The following is a 15,827-nucleotide window of genomic DNA, read 5'->3' on the forward strand; positions in this document are numbered from 1 at the left end:
GAAGGCAGAAACACCATGACTCTCCTTCACTAACTTTGTGCCCTTGATTGACAAACCAGAGACCCTGTGAATTGGAGAAAATGAAGCACTTCCACAGATGACTGTGTAAGATGCTTTAAAGCTGCAGGAATGAGAACCACAAGGATGGAAGGAAGAAGAGGAACAATTCAGAAGCCAAATTCTTATTCATGCCTTTGTCCTTACTCCAACTGCTGCTGACCTTATTTTGACCCGAAGTTGGCTTCAAAGAATGACAAATGACACTGTTTTAAAGGCCTTTGATCTTAGTTTCCTGAGCTCATAACACTTATTCATATAAATGCATTTTTCTCCTTTACCTGATTCTTTTTTTTTTTAATAAGAATTATTTATTTCAGAGAGAGAGAGAGAGAGAGAGAGAAAGCACACGCCAGGGGTGGGGGGCAGAGACAGAGGGAGGACAGAAAGACTCTCCAGCAGACTCCTCACTGAGCATGGAGCCCAACGCGGGGCTCAATTCCACGACCCTGAGATCCTGACCTGAGCTGAAACCAAGAGTTGGATGCTTAGCAGACTGAGCCGTCCAGGCACCCCTACCTGACTCTTTAATAGCATTTTTTCATAAGGTCCTTCTTTGGGGCTTGATTCATATAAAACTCAAAGAGTCAGATGTATTTTCAGCCTAGGAAAAGGCATTTTTAAACTACAAATCCTAGTTCTGGTGAGTTGGCAATGAGATCGGACCATGATTTAGTGCTAGTGGCAGTGGAGATGGGTCAAATCTTATGGCAATGACATAAATAAAATTGGCAATGTCAAAACTTAGAAAAATATTTTGAATCGGCAATTCCATTTCTGAGACGGCATACCAGGAAAACTTTCAAAAGAAAAGTCAAGCTATATGCATGCATGTGTTCACTGCACATTTACTCACAGTAGTGAGAATGTGCAAACCACCTAAATGCTCAGCTAAAGGGATGGGTAAGAGAAGATTACCCATTTCATTTTATGAAATGTTATGCCATCATAAAAATCATGGTTACTACGTTGTAATCAAGAAAGATGTCTGTGATAGATTGCCAAACAAAAAGAACCAAAAAAATGTGGACAATGTTTACAACATTACATTACATGTGTACAAAGACTGATTGTAAACCAGAGGAATAAAAATAGCTGTTCTTTTAAAACAGTCTCTTTAATTTTATAAATAAATAAATAAGTGTAAGGAAGTCCTCTTCCCCTATGGAAAGAAAGAAAGAGCAAAGCAAAGAAAGGAAGTGAGAAGCAAAGGAAGGGAGCGGGGGGAAGGAGGTGGGCGGGTGGGCGGGCAGGCAGGTGGTCTTCACAGGTTTATTTTATTCACTTCTTACAACATCCCTTTGGAGTAGATTCCTTTACGTACCAACATTACAGCTCTGAATCAAAGACTAAAGACGTGCAGTCATTTGCTGGAGATCCAGGTAGTACCGGGAGTCAGGGTCTACCTACCTGACTTCATTGTGCAAACTCAACTGGTACTCACAGAGGTTCTTTTAGCTTTGTATCTGTTTTTGGCTCTAGAAAATACCAAAATTATTCTTCATGGCTACTAGCTTCGTGCCATAATAATGAGGACTGGCCAGTGGAAATCTATAAACAATTCACAATCTATGAACTAAAAAGTATAAAGGTGGGGAAGGAAAATCTACACTTTAAATAACAGGCCCCACTACAATCATGCTACTCTGATGCGGTTTTGGTTTCCTTCTAATATAGGGATTTTTCTTAAAATTCCTCAAAACTCTATGTGGAAATAGATACTCACTTACCTGAATTATTATAATATTTAAGCAAAGGTTGCTTTCAATGTGGAGGACCCACTACTATTTGGGTTCTTCTAAGTGCCTCTTGCAAAGCGTCATAGCCAACCCACGTAGCCCACTGGGGAGAAAGCCATTGTACGTTCGTGCATGTGAGTGTGTACCCAACAGTGAATATGTAAACACCATACTTATTTTCATGGAATCCAGGGAAGGAGATTTTGTTAATCCTCCAACATAAATATTCAGATTTTGTCTTTCCCATTGATACTGTATGTTCTGAGCACATTATGCAGACTTTCTTCGAGGAGTTCTTATCAGTTCTGCTGCACAAGTAAAAGACCAAGACAGATGTGAAAGAGGAAAAGCAAAGACTTTTGACTTGAAAATAACACACGTTGGCAAGAAGCAGCCAGTCTGAGAGCACGTGGTAACATCTGGTTCAACATTCTGAGGGGATGTACCAAGGAGAGGGGAAGAGACTTTTATCCAGGGTTGAATGTGTAAGTAAATCCAGATAAAAATAAGTAAGTAAAAGCTAATAATAATTGGGAACATTTCTCCTTAAAGATGAAGGCAAAGGATGACAGGCTTTTTCAAGAAGGGAAGTCCTGGGGCTTTTCTCTTTTAAACTGTAGGGAATTAGGTTTTTCATGTTCAGTACCTTTACCTCCAGGGCCACTTATAAAGCCTTTTTCGAGGTTTTCAGGCTTGTGCGCCTTCTCTCCAGGCCACTTACCGCTTACCCACCACGCCCTTACCATCTGGAAGCTTCGCGTCGAATGGAATTCACACTGCATCATATCGAAGAAGATAGGGATGGTGGCTTTACGCAGTTCTGTCTCAGGAATTAGCGTCATTTCTAATATTGGGCCGACCATTTCTGGAATGAACTTTATCTTGTGTTGACCTTAAAGACAGAAAGGCATTGTTCAGAATTTTTTTTTTTTTTTGAAGGTTTTTAAATGAGCTTCAACGGACCAAACTGAATAACACAGATCAGTGTGACTTTGAATGCCAGGATACTGGGGACATGCATCCATTTTTCGTCCACAGGCATTCTGAATGTGTCCAGCCTTTAGCATAAGAAGTGGCCTGCAGGGGCGCCCAGTGGCTCGGTCGGTTAAGTATCTGACTCTTGATTTCAGCTCAGGTCATGATCTCAGGTTCCTGGGATCAAGCCCCACGTCAGGCTCTGTGCTCAGCCTGGAGTCTGCTTGTCCTTCTTCCTCTGCTCCTCCCCTGCTCTCTTTCTCTGTCTCTTTCTCTCTCTCAAATAAATATATAAATTCTTAAAAACAAAATAAAAAAAAAAGAAGTGGACATTCTAAATGCCATAAGAGCAGCTACTAAAGTATCCATCCAATATAAGACCTGTAGTCATGTCCTATCCGTTACATAAGATAAATGCAATTTTACAAATAGACAATTATATCATATAAATCAAGGACATGAGCAGGGATCTACAGCAGAGCTGGGAGACAAAATACCTGGTATCTCATTTGTGACATTTTGTTATTAACACTAGCAATTTATCCAGAGTTCATCAGTCTTACTCATATTTCTATTTCTATACAATCAGAAAAGAGAATGGATCCTCTACAGAATTTAGGTTTTTTTTTTTTTTTTTTATTACTCAGCTAATGAGGATTTCTGTAAAGAGAGCCGTAAAACAAATTTGGCTATTATAAATAACCACACTTAACAAAGTACGTAACCCTCCTAATAAACCTAAATTAATAGATTTCTAAAATTTATATTAAGTGGACACATATGCAAAATGTAACCTTCAGTAAGGAATCTGAATATAATGAAAATCTTGTTTTCAACTTTTACTAAATATGTAATACTTTGACGAAGGCTATAAAAAACGTGATTCTCATCACTTCCCCAAATGCTTAATGTCTCTGATAGGCATGTGACTGTGGCAAAGCATTCTCTTAAAAATGCTATTATATTCAGTCTCTCAGGTGACACTTTTCTTGTATTCTGCCTAAAAAATGTCAGAGCCAATGTTTCAGAAAACAGATGATAGTGACACCAAGTTGTTCATCAACACAATTTGAGTGTCATACAGCGCTCGGTCTGTCACTGACAGCTTTTACTGTTCCAAGCTGGGAGGAACATTTAAGGCAGGAGCAAGTGGTCGCAGATGCAAGGATTGGATTATAAGGTATAAACAGGTTATAAGAATGATGACTTTCTATCTTTGATTATTGACCTTCCTTCCCATTAGTAAGGGAACCTGGCCAGCGGCCAGGGCTGAGCTCTACCTACAGTGATAACCCTGGGGATTTAACATCAGCAAACAAATGGTCCTCAAGGTGAGCAAGGCCTGGGCGGGTTCTCCAGGAATTGTCTTTACTTTCTTGTTTTTCCTTTTTTTGGGGGGGGGGCATTTGCATTATGGATTTCCCTTGGAGCATATCTTGCTCAAATTTAATGATGAACTCAGGTTTGGAATCAATGAGAATCCAGGTGACTCTTGCAGTGTACACACTTCAAGAAAAAGAGGATGCATTTTTCTTTCCCCTTTTGAGACAAAGGAAGAAGAAGCTGATTATCAGATCACAATAAGAATACTTTACCTCTGGTCACCTTGCCAATCTCCTAGTTACAACTCCCCAGTTTTTTAAAACCCACCGAGAGTCTTTCTTCTGAGTTACAAAACATGGAGCCAACCCAGCCCCTCTGGACAGTGGGCCATGTTCGCTCAGGGGAGGCAAGTTCTCACCCATCAGTAGCCTCTCCCTGGGTGTTGGGATGATCTCTGCAATCACGAGGGTCCAAACATCCAGGGCATTAAACATAGTCTTACCCAGGAAAATCTCCATGTACACACAGGTAGACTGAGCAAAAATGTCCATCATCCAGGCACACTGAGGTCTTCTATGGGGCTTTTAATGAACGCACATAATTTGTTCGGTCCCCAAAATCATCCACGAAGGGACCCCCTGAATGAAAACTATCCCAGACCAAACCGGGCCGATAAAGATCTTGCTGTGAGCACGCTGGCTCTGGCGGGACCGTCCCTGCCGTGCCCGGCCGGCTGGCATGCCTTGTGTAATAAACCAAACTGATGTGGAGGCGGCGCAGGCCGAGGTGAGAGCAGGCGCTCTGGGGCCGCGCTTTGATAAATAACTGAAGAGCTTGGGAAAGAAGCACATTCCCCCTCCCCCTCCTTTTTTGGGAGAGAGTGTGCTTTTGATTTCTTCTTTCGGACTCAAGACGTGACAGGTTTGGGAGGGGAAAACATGCTGCTCTGTCCCACGGGGCAACGCCGTATTTGCGCTTGCATTAGATCGAGCAGAACAGACCCCGAGTCCTTGCTCTGAAGCTCTGCTTGGAGGGGAGATCTGAGACACTCATCTCAATCACACATATGATTGGAAAAACTCAGGGAAGAAAGTGTCTCGTGAAGCATTCAGCTTGTTAAAATCAAAACCAAATGGAGACCAGCGTTGAAAATTCTCTGGGCAGACAAAACCAGGTTAGTCCTACAAGCAAAACTTCATTTAGCTTATTTTGCAAGGCTAACCTGACGGGAGGCACTTCTTGCTTCTGCCTCTGGAAATCGTAAGCAAAAAACAAAAACAAACACATTTTCCAAAGGCTGATATGAGGTAACCACTCCAACTCCCGCTCATTTAAGAGAATTCTAAAATTATAACCAAGCACTGATATTATAACCAACAAACAGTCAACACTTTCTCACGACAGAAGCTGCTTTGTAACGATGTACCTCTGAGCCTCCTTCCATGTATTGGTTTGAGTGCTCTAGGCCTGCTAATTGTCTTCTTGGTGTGTGCACAATAAACCTTTACTACTTCAGTGATTTGTTGGTTTTGCTTGTTATTTGTGACCTTTGAGAGGATCAAGGCCCAATCGAGTGATAGGTGACTAAATTGTAAGATTTACCTGACTTCCATTTTTATTTTGTTGGCAGAGCTGGCTAGATCAACCTGCCAGTATGTTCCCAAACCTGGGTCCATTTAAAAAAAAAAAAAAAAAGAGCTGCAGAGAAAATGGGTTGTGTAGATTTTGGGGAACTGAGATGTGCTGTCAAGAGTGGGGGCCTGGGCAGTGACACTTGGGGCAGGCTCCAACACCTGAGATTCGCAGCAGAAAAAAGAGCCAGGTGGCCTGAGGTGACCCCATGGAGCCATTCTTAGCTGTTTTGAGGGGCTGCTCAGGGCAGATCCTTTGGGCAGCCGATGCTTAAATTTTCAAAAAATAATGTAACTATTTTACAAGCAAGGAACCCAGTCATGCTGGTTGGTGGTTATTTCTTGCTGTTACCAGACTCCTACCCTTCATTGACCAAGGTCATGGTTTACATTTGACCTCTTGGCCCTCTCTCAGGCCAGAGTCCACATTCCTGGCTGCAAAGCTGCAAAGCACAGATCTTATGCATTCATCACCCTATTCAAATCAGCAACTGCCAGGAAACAATGGGACATTTGCTCTCCTAACTGCATCCTTTACCTTGCAAATCAAAGATCTCCCGCTTGACTCAGCCTATTTGGAGCATAATGACAGATAATGCTGAGGGAACCAACTGCTCCAAAACAGCTTTAAAGATCTGATTTACACCTAAGGGTGCATCCTCAGAAGGTCGAGGCTTCCCCAGGGCCTGGAAGTGAGCATCACAAAGGAGCTCACATTACCCTGGGCCCTTCGAACCTTCCTTCACGACAATTATGGAGACGGGGCCAGTTGCAAATGGTGGTCAGTCTCAGGCACTATGGAGGCGACCAGGAACATAATTTTTATAGAAAGAAAGAAAAGCCAGAAAGGCAGGCGTGTCCATCAGTCAGGTCAGTCATGGCTTGAGCTCAGTTCTGGAGCCTTCTTCCATGCCAGGCAGTGACCCCTTCAGGGATCCTCACAGAAGAGGGGAGGGTCCTGGTGGAGCACTAAGGGGCCAGGGTAGGCTGAGTTGGGGAAACAATGATTTATCAAGCAAGAAAAAAGCATTTTCCTTTCCTTTTTTTTTTTTTTAAGATTTTTTTATTTATTTTTGTGAGAGAGAGCGCACACAAGCGGGGGAGGGGCAGAGGGAGAAGCAGACTCCCCACTGAGCAGGGAACCAGATGTGGGACTTGATCCCAGGACCCCAGGATCGTGACCTGAGCCGAAGGCAGACGCTCAACCAACTGAGCCCCCCAGGCACCCAAGAAAACAGCATTTTAGTATGTTAATTATCAGTCTGAATATATGCCAGGGTGGATACCTCTAGTTATCCTAAATGATGCACAAAATATCAAGCCATTTCAGAATGAAGCACTGTCATTTGAAATCATACCTAAAATTCTCCTCTGGGGGGAAACACACAACTCACAGTGTGTACTTGAGAAATGAAACTGAAAAACTTACAAGAAGGTTTTGCCACCCTCTTGGGAAGGGCCAGCAGGTGAGAGATGCCCTGGGGGCTCTCATGCGGGGCGGGGGGGGGGGGGGCGGCAGGTGGAGCCCACAGCACCTGACTGGTGGATGCTGGCAGCTAGGAGAGCCCCAGACTCCCTCTCAGCCAGCAGAGAGCAATTCTTTCCATGCCACTCTCTGAACGTCCCTCTCTGCCTTGTTCGGTGCTTTCTAATGGGGATGTATCTGGTCCCTTCCTGGCGTGAGTTAGGCAGTGTCTGGCCTACCAGGGCATATGACAAATGCATCTGTCAGAGCATGATCAATTAAAATGAATCATGAATGGCCCTCCTCCCTGTTCTAGAAGACTTGGCATTTCATTACTGAGATAATCATACATATATAAAGAATTATGAAGCATCAGGATTGGGAGGCTCTTGAAAACTTTAGTCCAACCTATCTTACAGCCTGGAAAACTGATGGAAGCCCAGAAAGGCTGGGTCATGGGGGAGGCCACACAGCCAGGTAGAGGCAAGGTAAGAAGAAAATTCCAGTAGGATTCAAGTCTCTTCACTGGAGCCAGGGCTCCTCCTCTCCCCTCCCCTGCCCCCCGGGGGGAGGGCAGCAGGAAGACCAACAACAGGGTGGCACCAGGAAGGCTCGGTGTTGGGAGATTCTGGAAGCCCTTTGACAGCCTGGAGCCATAACTCAGATTCTGGGCAATTAAGCTGCCGCAGGAAAGTTGCTTCCAATGACCCAGCAAAGAGTTTCCTTAAGGGGTCCTCAAGTGCCTGAGAACCGAACAGCATGCCGGGTTCAGGTTACTTGTCTGTGGAGAACATGAGCAGACGGAGCCATTCCAACCAGCTCATCATCACCACCTGGGAGCTTCTGTGCTGGATTCTGACTCCTGAGAACCCAGCTGGTGCCTCTCCTTAAATCATACTTCTTAATTTCTATGTTATTAGTATTATCCATAGAATATCTTATAGTATTTTCTCCCAAGGCCTTCTGCATTTATTTTTCATGTAACACCCATTTGAAAAAGACTCCATCCTTAATATAAACAGATGGACAAAGGATTATTTAGAAATTCTAACTTTCCCTGGAGAAGTGATAGGGCCTGCCTTTACACGTTTGCTGACATCTGGGAACTCAAGAAGGATGAGCCAGCAAGCCCCCTGTGAGGAAACCTGGCTCGGGCTGAAAACAGGCGGCCGTGAACTTGCTGACCGCAAAGGCAGACTGCAGGCAAGGTCCCCAAACCTCCACCCCTGTCCGTTCGGAGGGTACTCGGGAGGGCAATGGAGTCCAGTTCCCCACCTTCAGGAAAAACCATGTTCTGTTTTTATCACCCTGTTTCATTGCTCCCAAGGAATACAGATAGGCCAGGGCATCTTTCCAGCCAAGGTCCCTAGCCACGACACAGACAGCAAGAATCTATTCAAGAACCGAGCAGGGTGGGGCGCAACTAAGTTGCTCCAGTCCATGGGGAAACAAATTTAACCTAGGTGCTGTGGGGTAACTAGAAGGAGAAGTGGAAAGATACCCGCCTCCTTGCAGAGAACAGTCACTGGGGAGAGGGGAGGCCCTCTGTAGCCACTACAGGCTTCGTGGGCCAAGCTAAGCAAATCAAACAGGGCCCTGCAGGCTCAGGGAGGAAATGCCACAGAAGTCTTGCACAGGACCCTCTATGAGGCTGAAGAAAGGTGCCTGAACGTCTCAGCACAAAGCAAGCTGACAGTGGAGAACAGGTGCCAGGAGAGAGGCGGGTTCATCGAGGACCCATTCGAGATGGTAACAGGATGCCCAATTATCAGTTCTTTATTCCTTTAAGGAGCTTACCTAACAGAATTACATGGCATAGTGACTAACATTTTAATAGAGAATTCCATGTTATTTTAATTAATAAAATTTTATTGGGGCTCCTGGGTGGCTCAGTTGGTTGAGCACCTGCCTTCGGCTCAGGTCACGATCCTGGGGTCCTGGGACCGAGTCCCGCATCCCTGCCCCCTGGGCAGGGAGCCTGTTTCTCCCTCTCTCTCTGGCCCTCCCCCCTGCTCATGCTCTCGTTCACTCTCTCTCTCTCAAATAAGTAAATTAAAAAAATCTTAAAAAAAATTTTTTATTAATTATATTATTTTTCCTCTTTAGTGTTTATTGTCATAAGAACACTTAAGATGAGATCTACCCTCTTAACAAATTTTTAAATGTAGGACACAGTATTGTTAACTTTGGGTGTTATGTTCTACAGCAGATCTCTAGACTTACCCATCTTGCCTAACTGAAAGTCCGTACCCTTTGACCAATACCTCCCCATTCCCTTCTCCCCCCCATTCACCCCTACCCCTGGCAACCACCGTTCTACTCTCGGCTTCTAAGACTATGACTCTTTAGAAACTTCATGCGAGTGGAATGTTTTTGCATTTGGCAAGATTTCCTTTTTACTAAAAAAGTAAAGCTGAATAATATTCCAATGAATATACATATACCACATTTTCTATATCCATCCATCCATCAATGGGCATTTAGGTTGTTTCCATTTCTTGGCTATTATAAATAATGCTGCCAGGAACTGGGTGTACAAACACCTCATCAAGATCCTGATTTCAATTCTTTTGGATGTACACCCAGAAGAGAGATGGCTGGATCATATGGGAGTTCTATTTTTAACTTTTTGAGAAACCTCCATGCTGTTTCCCACATTCTCAGCGACCCTGTGCAAGTGTTCAAACTTCTGTACCGCTGGCTGACACTTATCTTTTACTTTTTTCATAATAGCCATCCTAACAGGCGTGAGGGGACATCTCACCGTGGTTTTGATTTGCACTTCCCTGATGGTCAGTGATGTTGCTTATCTTTTCATAAACCTATTGGCCATTTCTTCCTTGGAGAAATGTCAAGACAAGTCCTTTGCCCATCTTTTAATTGGTGGGGTTTTTTGCTATTGAGTTGTAGGATTTCCTTATATATTTTGTAAATTAACCCTGTAGCAGATATATGGTTTGCAAATGTTTTCCCCCATTCCACGGGGTGTCTTTCATTTTGTTGTTTCCTTTACTGTGCAGGCGCTTTTTAGTTTGATGGAGTCCTACTTGTCTATGTTTGCTTTTGTTGCCTGTGCTTCTGCTGTCCTTTCCAAGAAATCATTGCCAAGACCAGTACCAAGAAGGTTTCCTCCTGTGGTTTCTTTCAGAGTTCTACAGTTTGGGGGTCTTATGTTTAAGTCTTTAGTTGAGTTGGTTTGGGGGTATGATGTTAAGACAAGGGTCCAGTTACATTCTTTTGCATCTGGATATCCAGTATTCACAACATTTATTAAAGTGGTGATCCTTTCCCCATTGTATGTTCCTGGCTCTCTTGTCGAAGATCAGGTGGCTGTATATGTGCAGGTTTATTTCTGAGCTCTCTATCCTGTTCCATTGATCTCTACGTCTGCCTTTATGTCAGTACTATAGTGTTTTGATTCCTGTAGATTTGTAATATATTTTGAAGTCAGGAAGTATGATGCCTCCACTTTTGTTCTTTGTCAGGACTGCTGTGGTGACTTAGGGTCTTTTGTGGTTCCATGTGAATTTTAGAATCATTTTTTCAATGTCTGTGAAAATGCCATTGGATGGCATTTGATGGAGATAGCATTGAACCTACAGACTGCTTTGGGTAATATGGACATTTTAACACTATCAAGTCTTCTACTCTACAAAGATGAGATGCCTTTATATATATTTGTTTCTTCCTTCATTTCTGTCATAGACTCTTTGTACCTTTCACTGTTCAGGTCTTTCACCTCCTTGTTTTAAGTTTACTTTTAAGTAGTTTATTCATTTTGATGCTATTGTGAACAGGATTATTTTCTTAATTTCCTTCTCAGATACTTGTTAAGTGTATAGAAATGCAACTGGTTTTCCACATTCATTCTGTATCCTGCAAGTTTTCTTAATCTATTAGTCCTAATAGCATTTTTGATGAAGTCTTTAGAGTTTTCCGCAAACATAATTTCACTTCTTCCTTTGTGGTCTCAATGGCTTTTATTGCTTTTTCTTGCCTAATTGCTATGGCTGAGACTTCCAGTACTATGCTGAAGAGGAGTGAGAGAGTGGGACCCCTTGTGTTCCAGATCTTAGAGGAAAAGCTTTCAGTTCCTCACCCCTGAACATCTTAGCTGTGGGTTTGTCCTATGCGGCCCTTATTACATTAAGGTACGTTCTTTCTATACCTAATTTGTTGAGTTTCTAACATGAAAGGGTACTAAATTTCATCAAATGCTTTTTCTGTATCTATTGATATAATCATGTGACTTTTATACTTCAATCTGTTAATGGAGTGTATCACCTTTGTTACCTTGTGTATGTGCGACCCTCCTTGTATCCCAGGGATAAATCCCACTTGACCATGGGGTATGATCCCATTGATGTGCTGCTGAATTTAGTTTGCTAGTATTTTCTTGCAGATTTTTACATCTACGTTCGTCAGAGACAGTGGCCTATAGTTTTCTTTTCTTGTAGTGCTTTATCTGGCTTTGGTATCACGGTAAAGCTTGCCTCATAAAATGAGTTTGGAAGTGTTCCCTTCTCTTTAATGTTTTGGAAGAGTCTGAGAAGGACTGGCATTAATTCTTTAAATGTTGGGTAGAATTCATCAATGAAGCTATCTGGTCCTGGGCTTTTCTTTGTTGGGAAGTTCTCGATTGCTAATTGCTTACCATCTGTCTGTTCAGATTTTCTGTATCTTCATAATCCAGCCTTGGTAGGCTGCATGTTTCTAGGACTTTGTCCATCTCTTCAAGGTTGGTTGACATATAATTATTCATAATAGCCTCTTTTGATCCTTTTTATTTCTATGGTATCAGTTGTAATGGCTCTGCTTCCATTTCTGATTTTATTTACCTACATCTCCTCTGTTCCTAGTTAATCTAGCTAAAGGCTGGTCAATTTTTTTTTCTTTTCAAAAAACCAACTCCAGTTGTGTTGAATTTTTCTATTGTTTTTTTCATTCTCGATTTCATTTATTTCTGTTCTAATCTTTATTATTTCCTTCCCTCTGCTGGCTTAAGGCTTTGTGCTCCTTCTAGTTCCTGGCGGTGTAAAGTTAGGTTGTTTATATTTACTGATCAAGGCAATATTATAGACCAAATGGACCTAACAGATACACAGAACATTTCACTCAGCAGCAACAGAATAACGTTCTTCTCAAGAGCACAGGAGCGTCCCTCAGATATGTCACGTCTTAGGTCATGAAACAATTCTTAACAAATTTAAGGAGACTGAAATCATACCAAGTATCTTTTCCAACAACAATGGAATGAAATCAGAAATCAAAAACAGAAGGAAAACTGGGAAATTCACAAATAGAGGAAATTATAAAGCCTGCTCATGGGTCAAAGACATCAAGTGGGAAATCAGAAAATATATTGAGACAAATGAAAATGAAAACAAAATAACTATCATAATGTTTGAGATGCAAGAAAAGCAGTAGTAAGAGGGAAGTTTGTAGCGGCAAGCACCTATGTTAATTTCTCATCTTCACACATGAAGCCCCTAGTGTATTTTCAGTGCGCAAGCATGTTCTACTACCACCACCCACTGGCAGTGTACCTATATACAGGGCCCAGTTTTGAGTAGGCAAAAAAAAACCCTTTGAGGGTAGACTGTGTTAAGCTGAAGACAAGAAGCAGTGAGCCTTGTGACAGTGGGATGAACTACCTGGTTTGATGCCTGAGAAGCTGGGGGAATGTTAGTGATGCCCGGAAGCAATGAAATTTCAAGGCAGAGTTGTGTTCACCTGACATAAGGGGGCACTCTACTGATTTTTCTATTTGCCCCACCGATCGGATTTTCTTCCTACCTCTTATTTACAGAAAACAACTACTGCAAAGGTAGCAATCGCTCTCTGAGGAAGAGAAGCAATTCAGATTTCCAAGACGCCCCAGCACTGACAGCCAGGGCCAATGGCATCACCCACCACAGTTTCATGACAGTCACCACGATTCCCCGGAAATCCCAGCTACTCACCAAGGTTGTACCACATGTCTCTGATTTCGAAGCCAATCTGCCTCCTCATATCTCCATACCTGAGAACCGAGGACAGGGGAAATGCTAAGTCACTCTTTTGAGCATTTGGAAATCAGACTTAGATTATTTTTAAATGCAATGAAAGTCTCCCAGCCCGGAGACAAACAAAGAGAGTATCAAAGCTTCTCTAGCCACCAAAGAGAACTGAAGGAGGAAGAATCCAGCAGAGGGAGCCTCACCTACCCATCACCCCATCACCCCAGATTATGTAACACTCTTCCCACCCCCCACCCCCACCCCGTGGGAACATGAGCAAGGTGGCAGAAAGTAAGGGCAGTATTTTCCTTCTTTTCCTTCTTCAGTCTCTAATGGCAAGAGAAGGAGGCCCTGGCTCCCTGGCCTGAGGGGGAGCTCCTTTTCAGAGTGTGCTCTTAGCATTGGAGACACCAAATGACATCCTCCAACCCTGCTCACAAAAGCAGCTTTCACATGTTAAAAAATTAACCCTGGAGTGGACAATCAGGGCTGGGAAGGCCTCTTTCAAATATCTCCCATCCTTCTTTAGCATTTTCAATGTAAGGAAGGGCTCTGCACCAAAAGATGTCAACAAATATTCCCGTTTTTGTTTATCGGGGAAAATAAATGTTAATTTTCCTCCCACAGGTTCAGCAGAGGAGGTGTTTCATGAGTAAACAGAATTTGATGCTTCAGAAGATAAACGTTTATTAGTTTGTGAGCAATTTAACTTTTTCCTTTATTGCCTAAGGAAAAAAACTGATTATATTAAAAATAATAATTTGCACAATTATCGTACAGGATTACAGTTTAGCAGCTGGGTCATCAAGCTGCTCTGTTCGCCCTCACGTCAGCTGATGTGGAAAGGGAAGCTGTTTACAGATGACCTGGTTGTGGCTCTCAAGGCAAAGAGCCTCCTGGTAAACCAACAACCATAGCTGGCTGCCACCTTATAAAAGTCTCTAGGGCCCTAAGCACCCGTCTGTCACTTTCGGCAGGAGAGGGCTGCAGACCAACATGCTCTCCACCAGGGAAACCGGCCTGGCAACCCTGTCACAGAGGTCACCCCGCGGCCGCTGTACCTCCATGGACCCATGGCCCTGTGTACAGACAGAGCAACTGACCTGGGAGCGTCAGCCCCTTCCTGTGAGGACAAGCTTGTCCTCGGGGGTAAACGAGTTACCTTCCAGCCCAGCCTGACAACCAGGTGAGTGCTGATGTGGGTCAATTCGGTGAGTGAGAGAGGGGGGATTTCGGCCAGGGAACGCACCCATCACCAGTGCCACAGTGAGGAGAGGCCTGTCCACTGTCGGCAAAGCTACTGGACCAAGCCCGTGGGTGAGAGAAGAGCATCCCCCAATGTCTTAAGTGGCACCCCACATCGCCCACGGTCCCGATCATCGAAGCCCTCTTTAGTCGTGCACCCTTCCTGGGCTTGTTGATCCTGTTTCCCAATTCCCATTTTGCTCCTGCACACATGAACAGAGGGCTCCCAGCAGCCCAGACCGGGAGAGGATACGGCAGGCCTCCTCCCGGCATCCCCCGGGGAAAAGCACCGCAGAGCGTACAGCCACGCTCAGACCTAGTGCTCGTGCTCGCTGTGCAGGTGGACGAGTCGTCTCTCAGGAGAGTGGGCATCTGGTGAGCCAGGGAGCTCCGCATCACAGGCAGGACCCCCCAGGGCCTGCCAGTACGCGTTCAGATCTCGGCACACAGAGCCGGCCAGAGCCCCCGCCGTGGAGGTGGGGCGAGCTGGTCACAGCAGCTGGCCTGCCACTGACCGACGAACTCAAGCTTTAAATACTCTTCCAATAGCCAAGCGATTCCTTCTCATCCTGGAAGAATCTCTCTCACAAAAGAAAAATGGCTACAATGCTAGGCGGTTTGGGTCATGCCGGAGTGACACAACGTCTGCTGACCTGCGGTGATTTGCCATTTCTCCAGAGCTGGGGTTGACACCTGGATGCCAGCAGGCCCATGTGGACAGGGAGCCTCCAACACTCCTGCCTCTCCCTGGACGGCCCCTTTCCTTACGGTGCTGACAGAGGGTGCGATGCTCACGGGTGTCGGATTCGCGTTTTCTAGTTACGCCATCCTGCCCCAGATGTGGAAAATGACATGCCTTCACAGTGTCTGAGGACAGGGTTCTCAGCGAAGATCCGAGAGCACATCCCTCACTAGAGTCAGGCCTGTTGTAGCAAGGGGCCAAAAATGCCATTTTCATGCCCAAATAAGTCAAAGGTGCTTAGGGCCAGAACAAAGGTAACAACAAGGGGAGCAAGGAGCTAGAAGGTGAGGGGCAAGACTGACTCTCTGGCAGCGAGACTGATCTTTAGTTTTAACAGGACAAGCAGCTCTGCTGAGTCTCTACACATCTCAGCGTAATCCCCCAATAAGGTTACAGCTACCACCAGAACTCGAGAGGGATTCCCGAACTGTCCGCACCTTCTTCCTGGGGAGGAGAGGGCGGCAGTGATGGAGAGTATCGGGGCTCATGCCCGTTACCTGCTCACAGGCTCCCAGGGCTGGTGGCAGCCTTACGCAGCAGAGCTGAGTTCAACTCTCACAACTTACACTTGAGGGAACAGAACCGGTCCTAGAGGGAGAAGCCAAAGGACTCGGCCAAGCCATAGGCAAGGAGAGAAGAAAGAGAACCCAC

General features: G+C 44.5%; 1 protein-coding gene across 5 annotated transcripts in view; it reads right to left on the reverse strand.

The window, feature by feature from the left end:
• Positions 1 to 15,827, reverse strand: part of DOCK1 (dedicator of cytokinesis 1) — a 485,590-nt gene that overhangs the window by 70,530 nt on the left and 399,233 nt on the right. For all 5 annotated transcript variants that reach the window (XM_073884741.1, XM_073884742.1, XM_025880059.2 and 2 more), the window contains 2 exons: positions 13,154 to 13,212; positions 2,540 to 2,688 (listed from right to left, as the gene is read on the reverse strand). In XM_073884741.1, the coding sequence (XP_073740842.1) occupies positions 2,540 to 2,688; positions 13,154 to 13,212 (208 nt within the window). The remainder of the gene's footprint in view (positions 1 to 2,539; positions 2,689 to 13,153; positions 13,213 to 15,827) is intronic.

This window comes from Callorhinus ursinus, unplaced genomic scaffold (genome assembly GCF_003265705.2).
Source record: "Callorhinus ursinus isolate GAN/ISIS: 27379988/994484 unplaced genomic scaffold, GSC_fseal_2.0 scaffold58, whole genome shotgun sequence".
Lineage (NCBI taxonomy): Eukaryota > Metazoa > Chordata > Mammalia > Carnivora > Otariidae > Callorhinus > Callorhinus ursinus.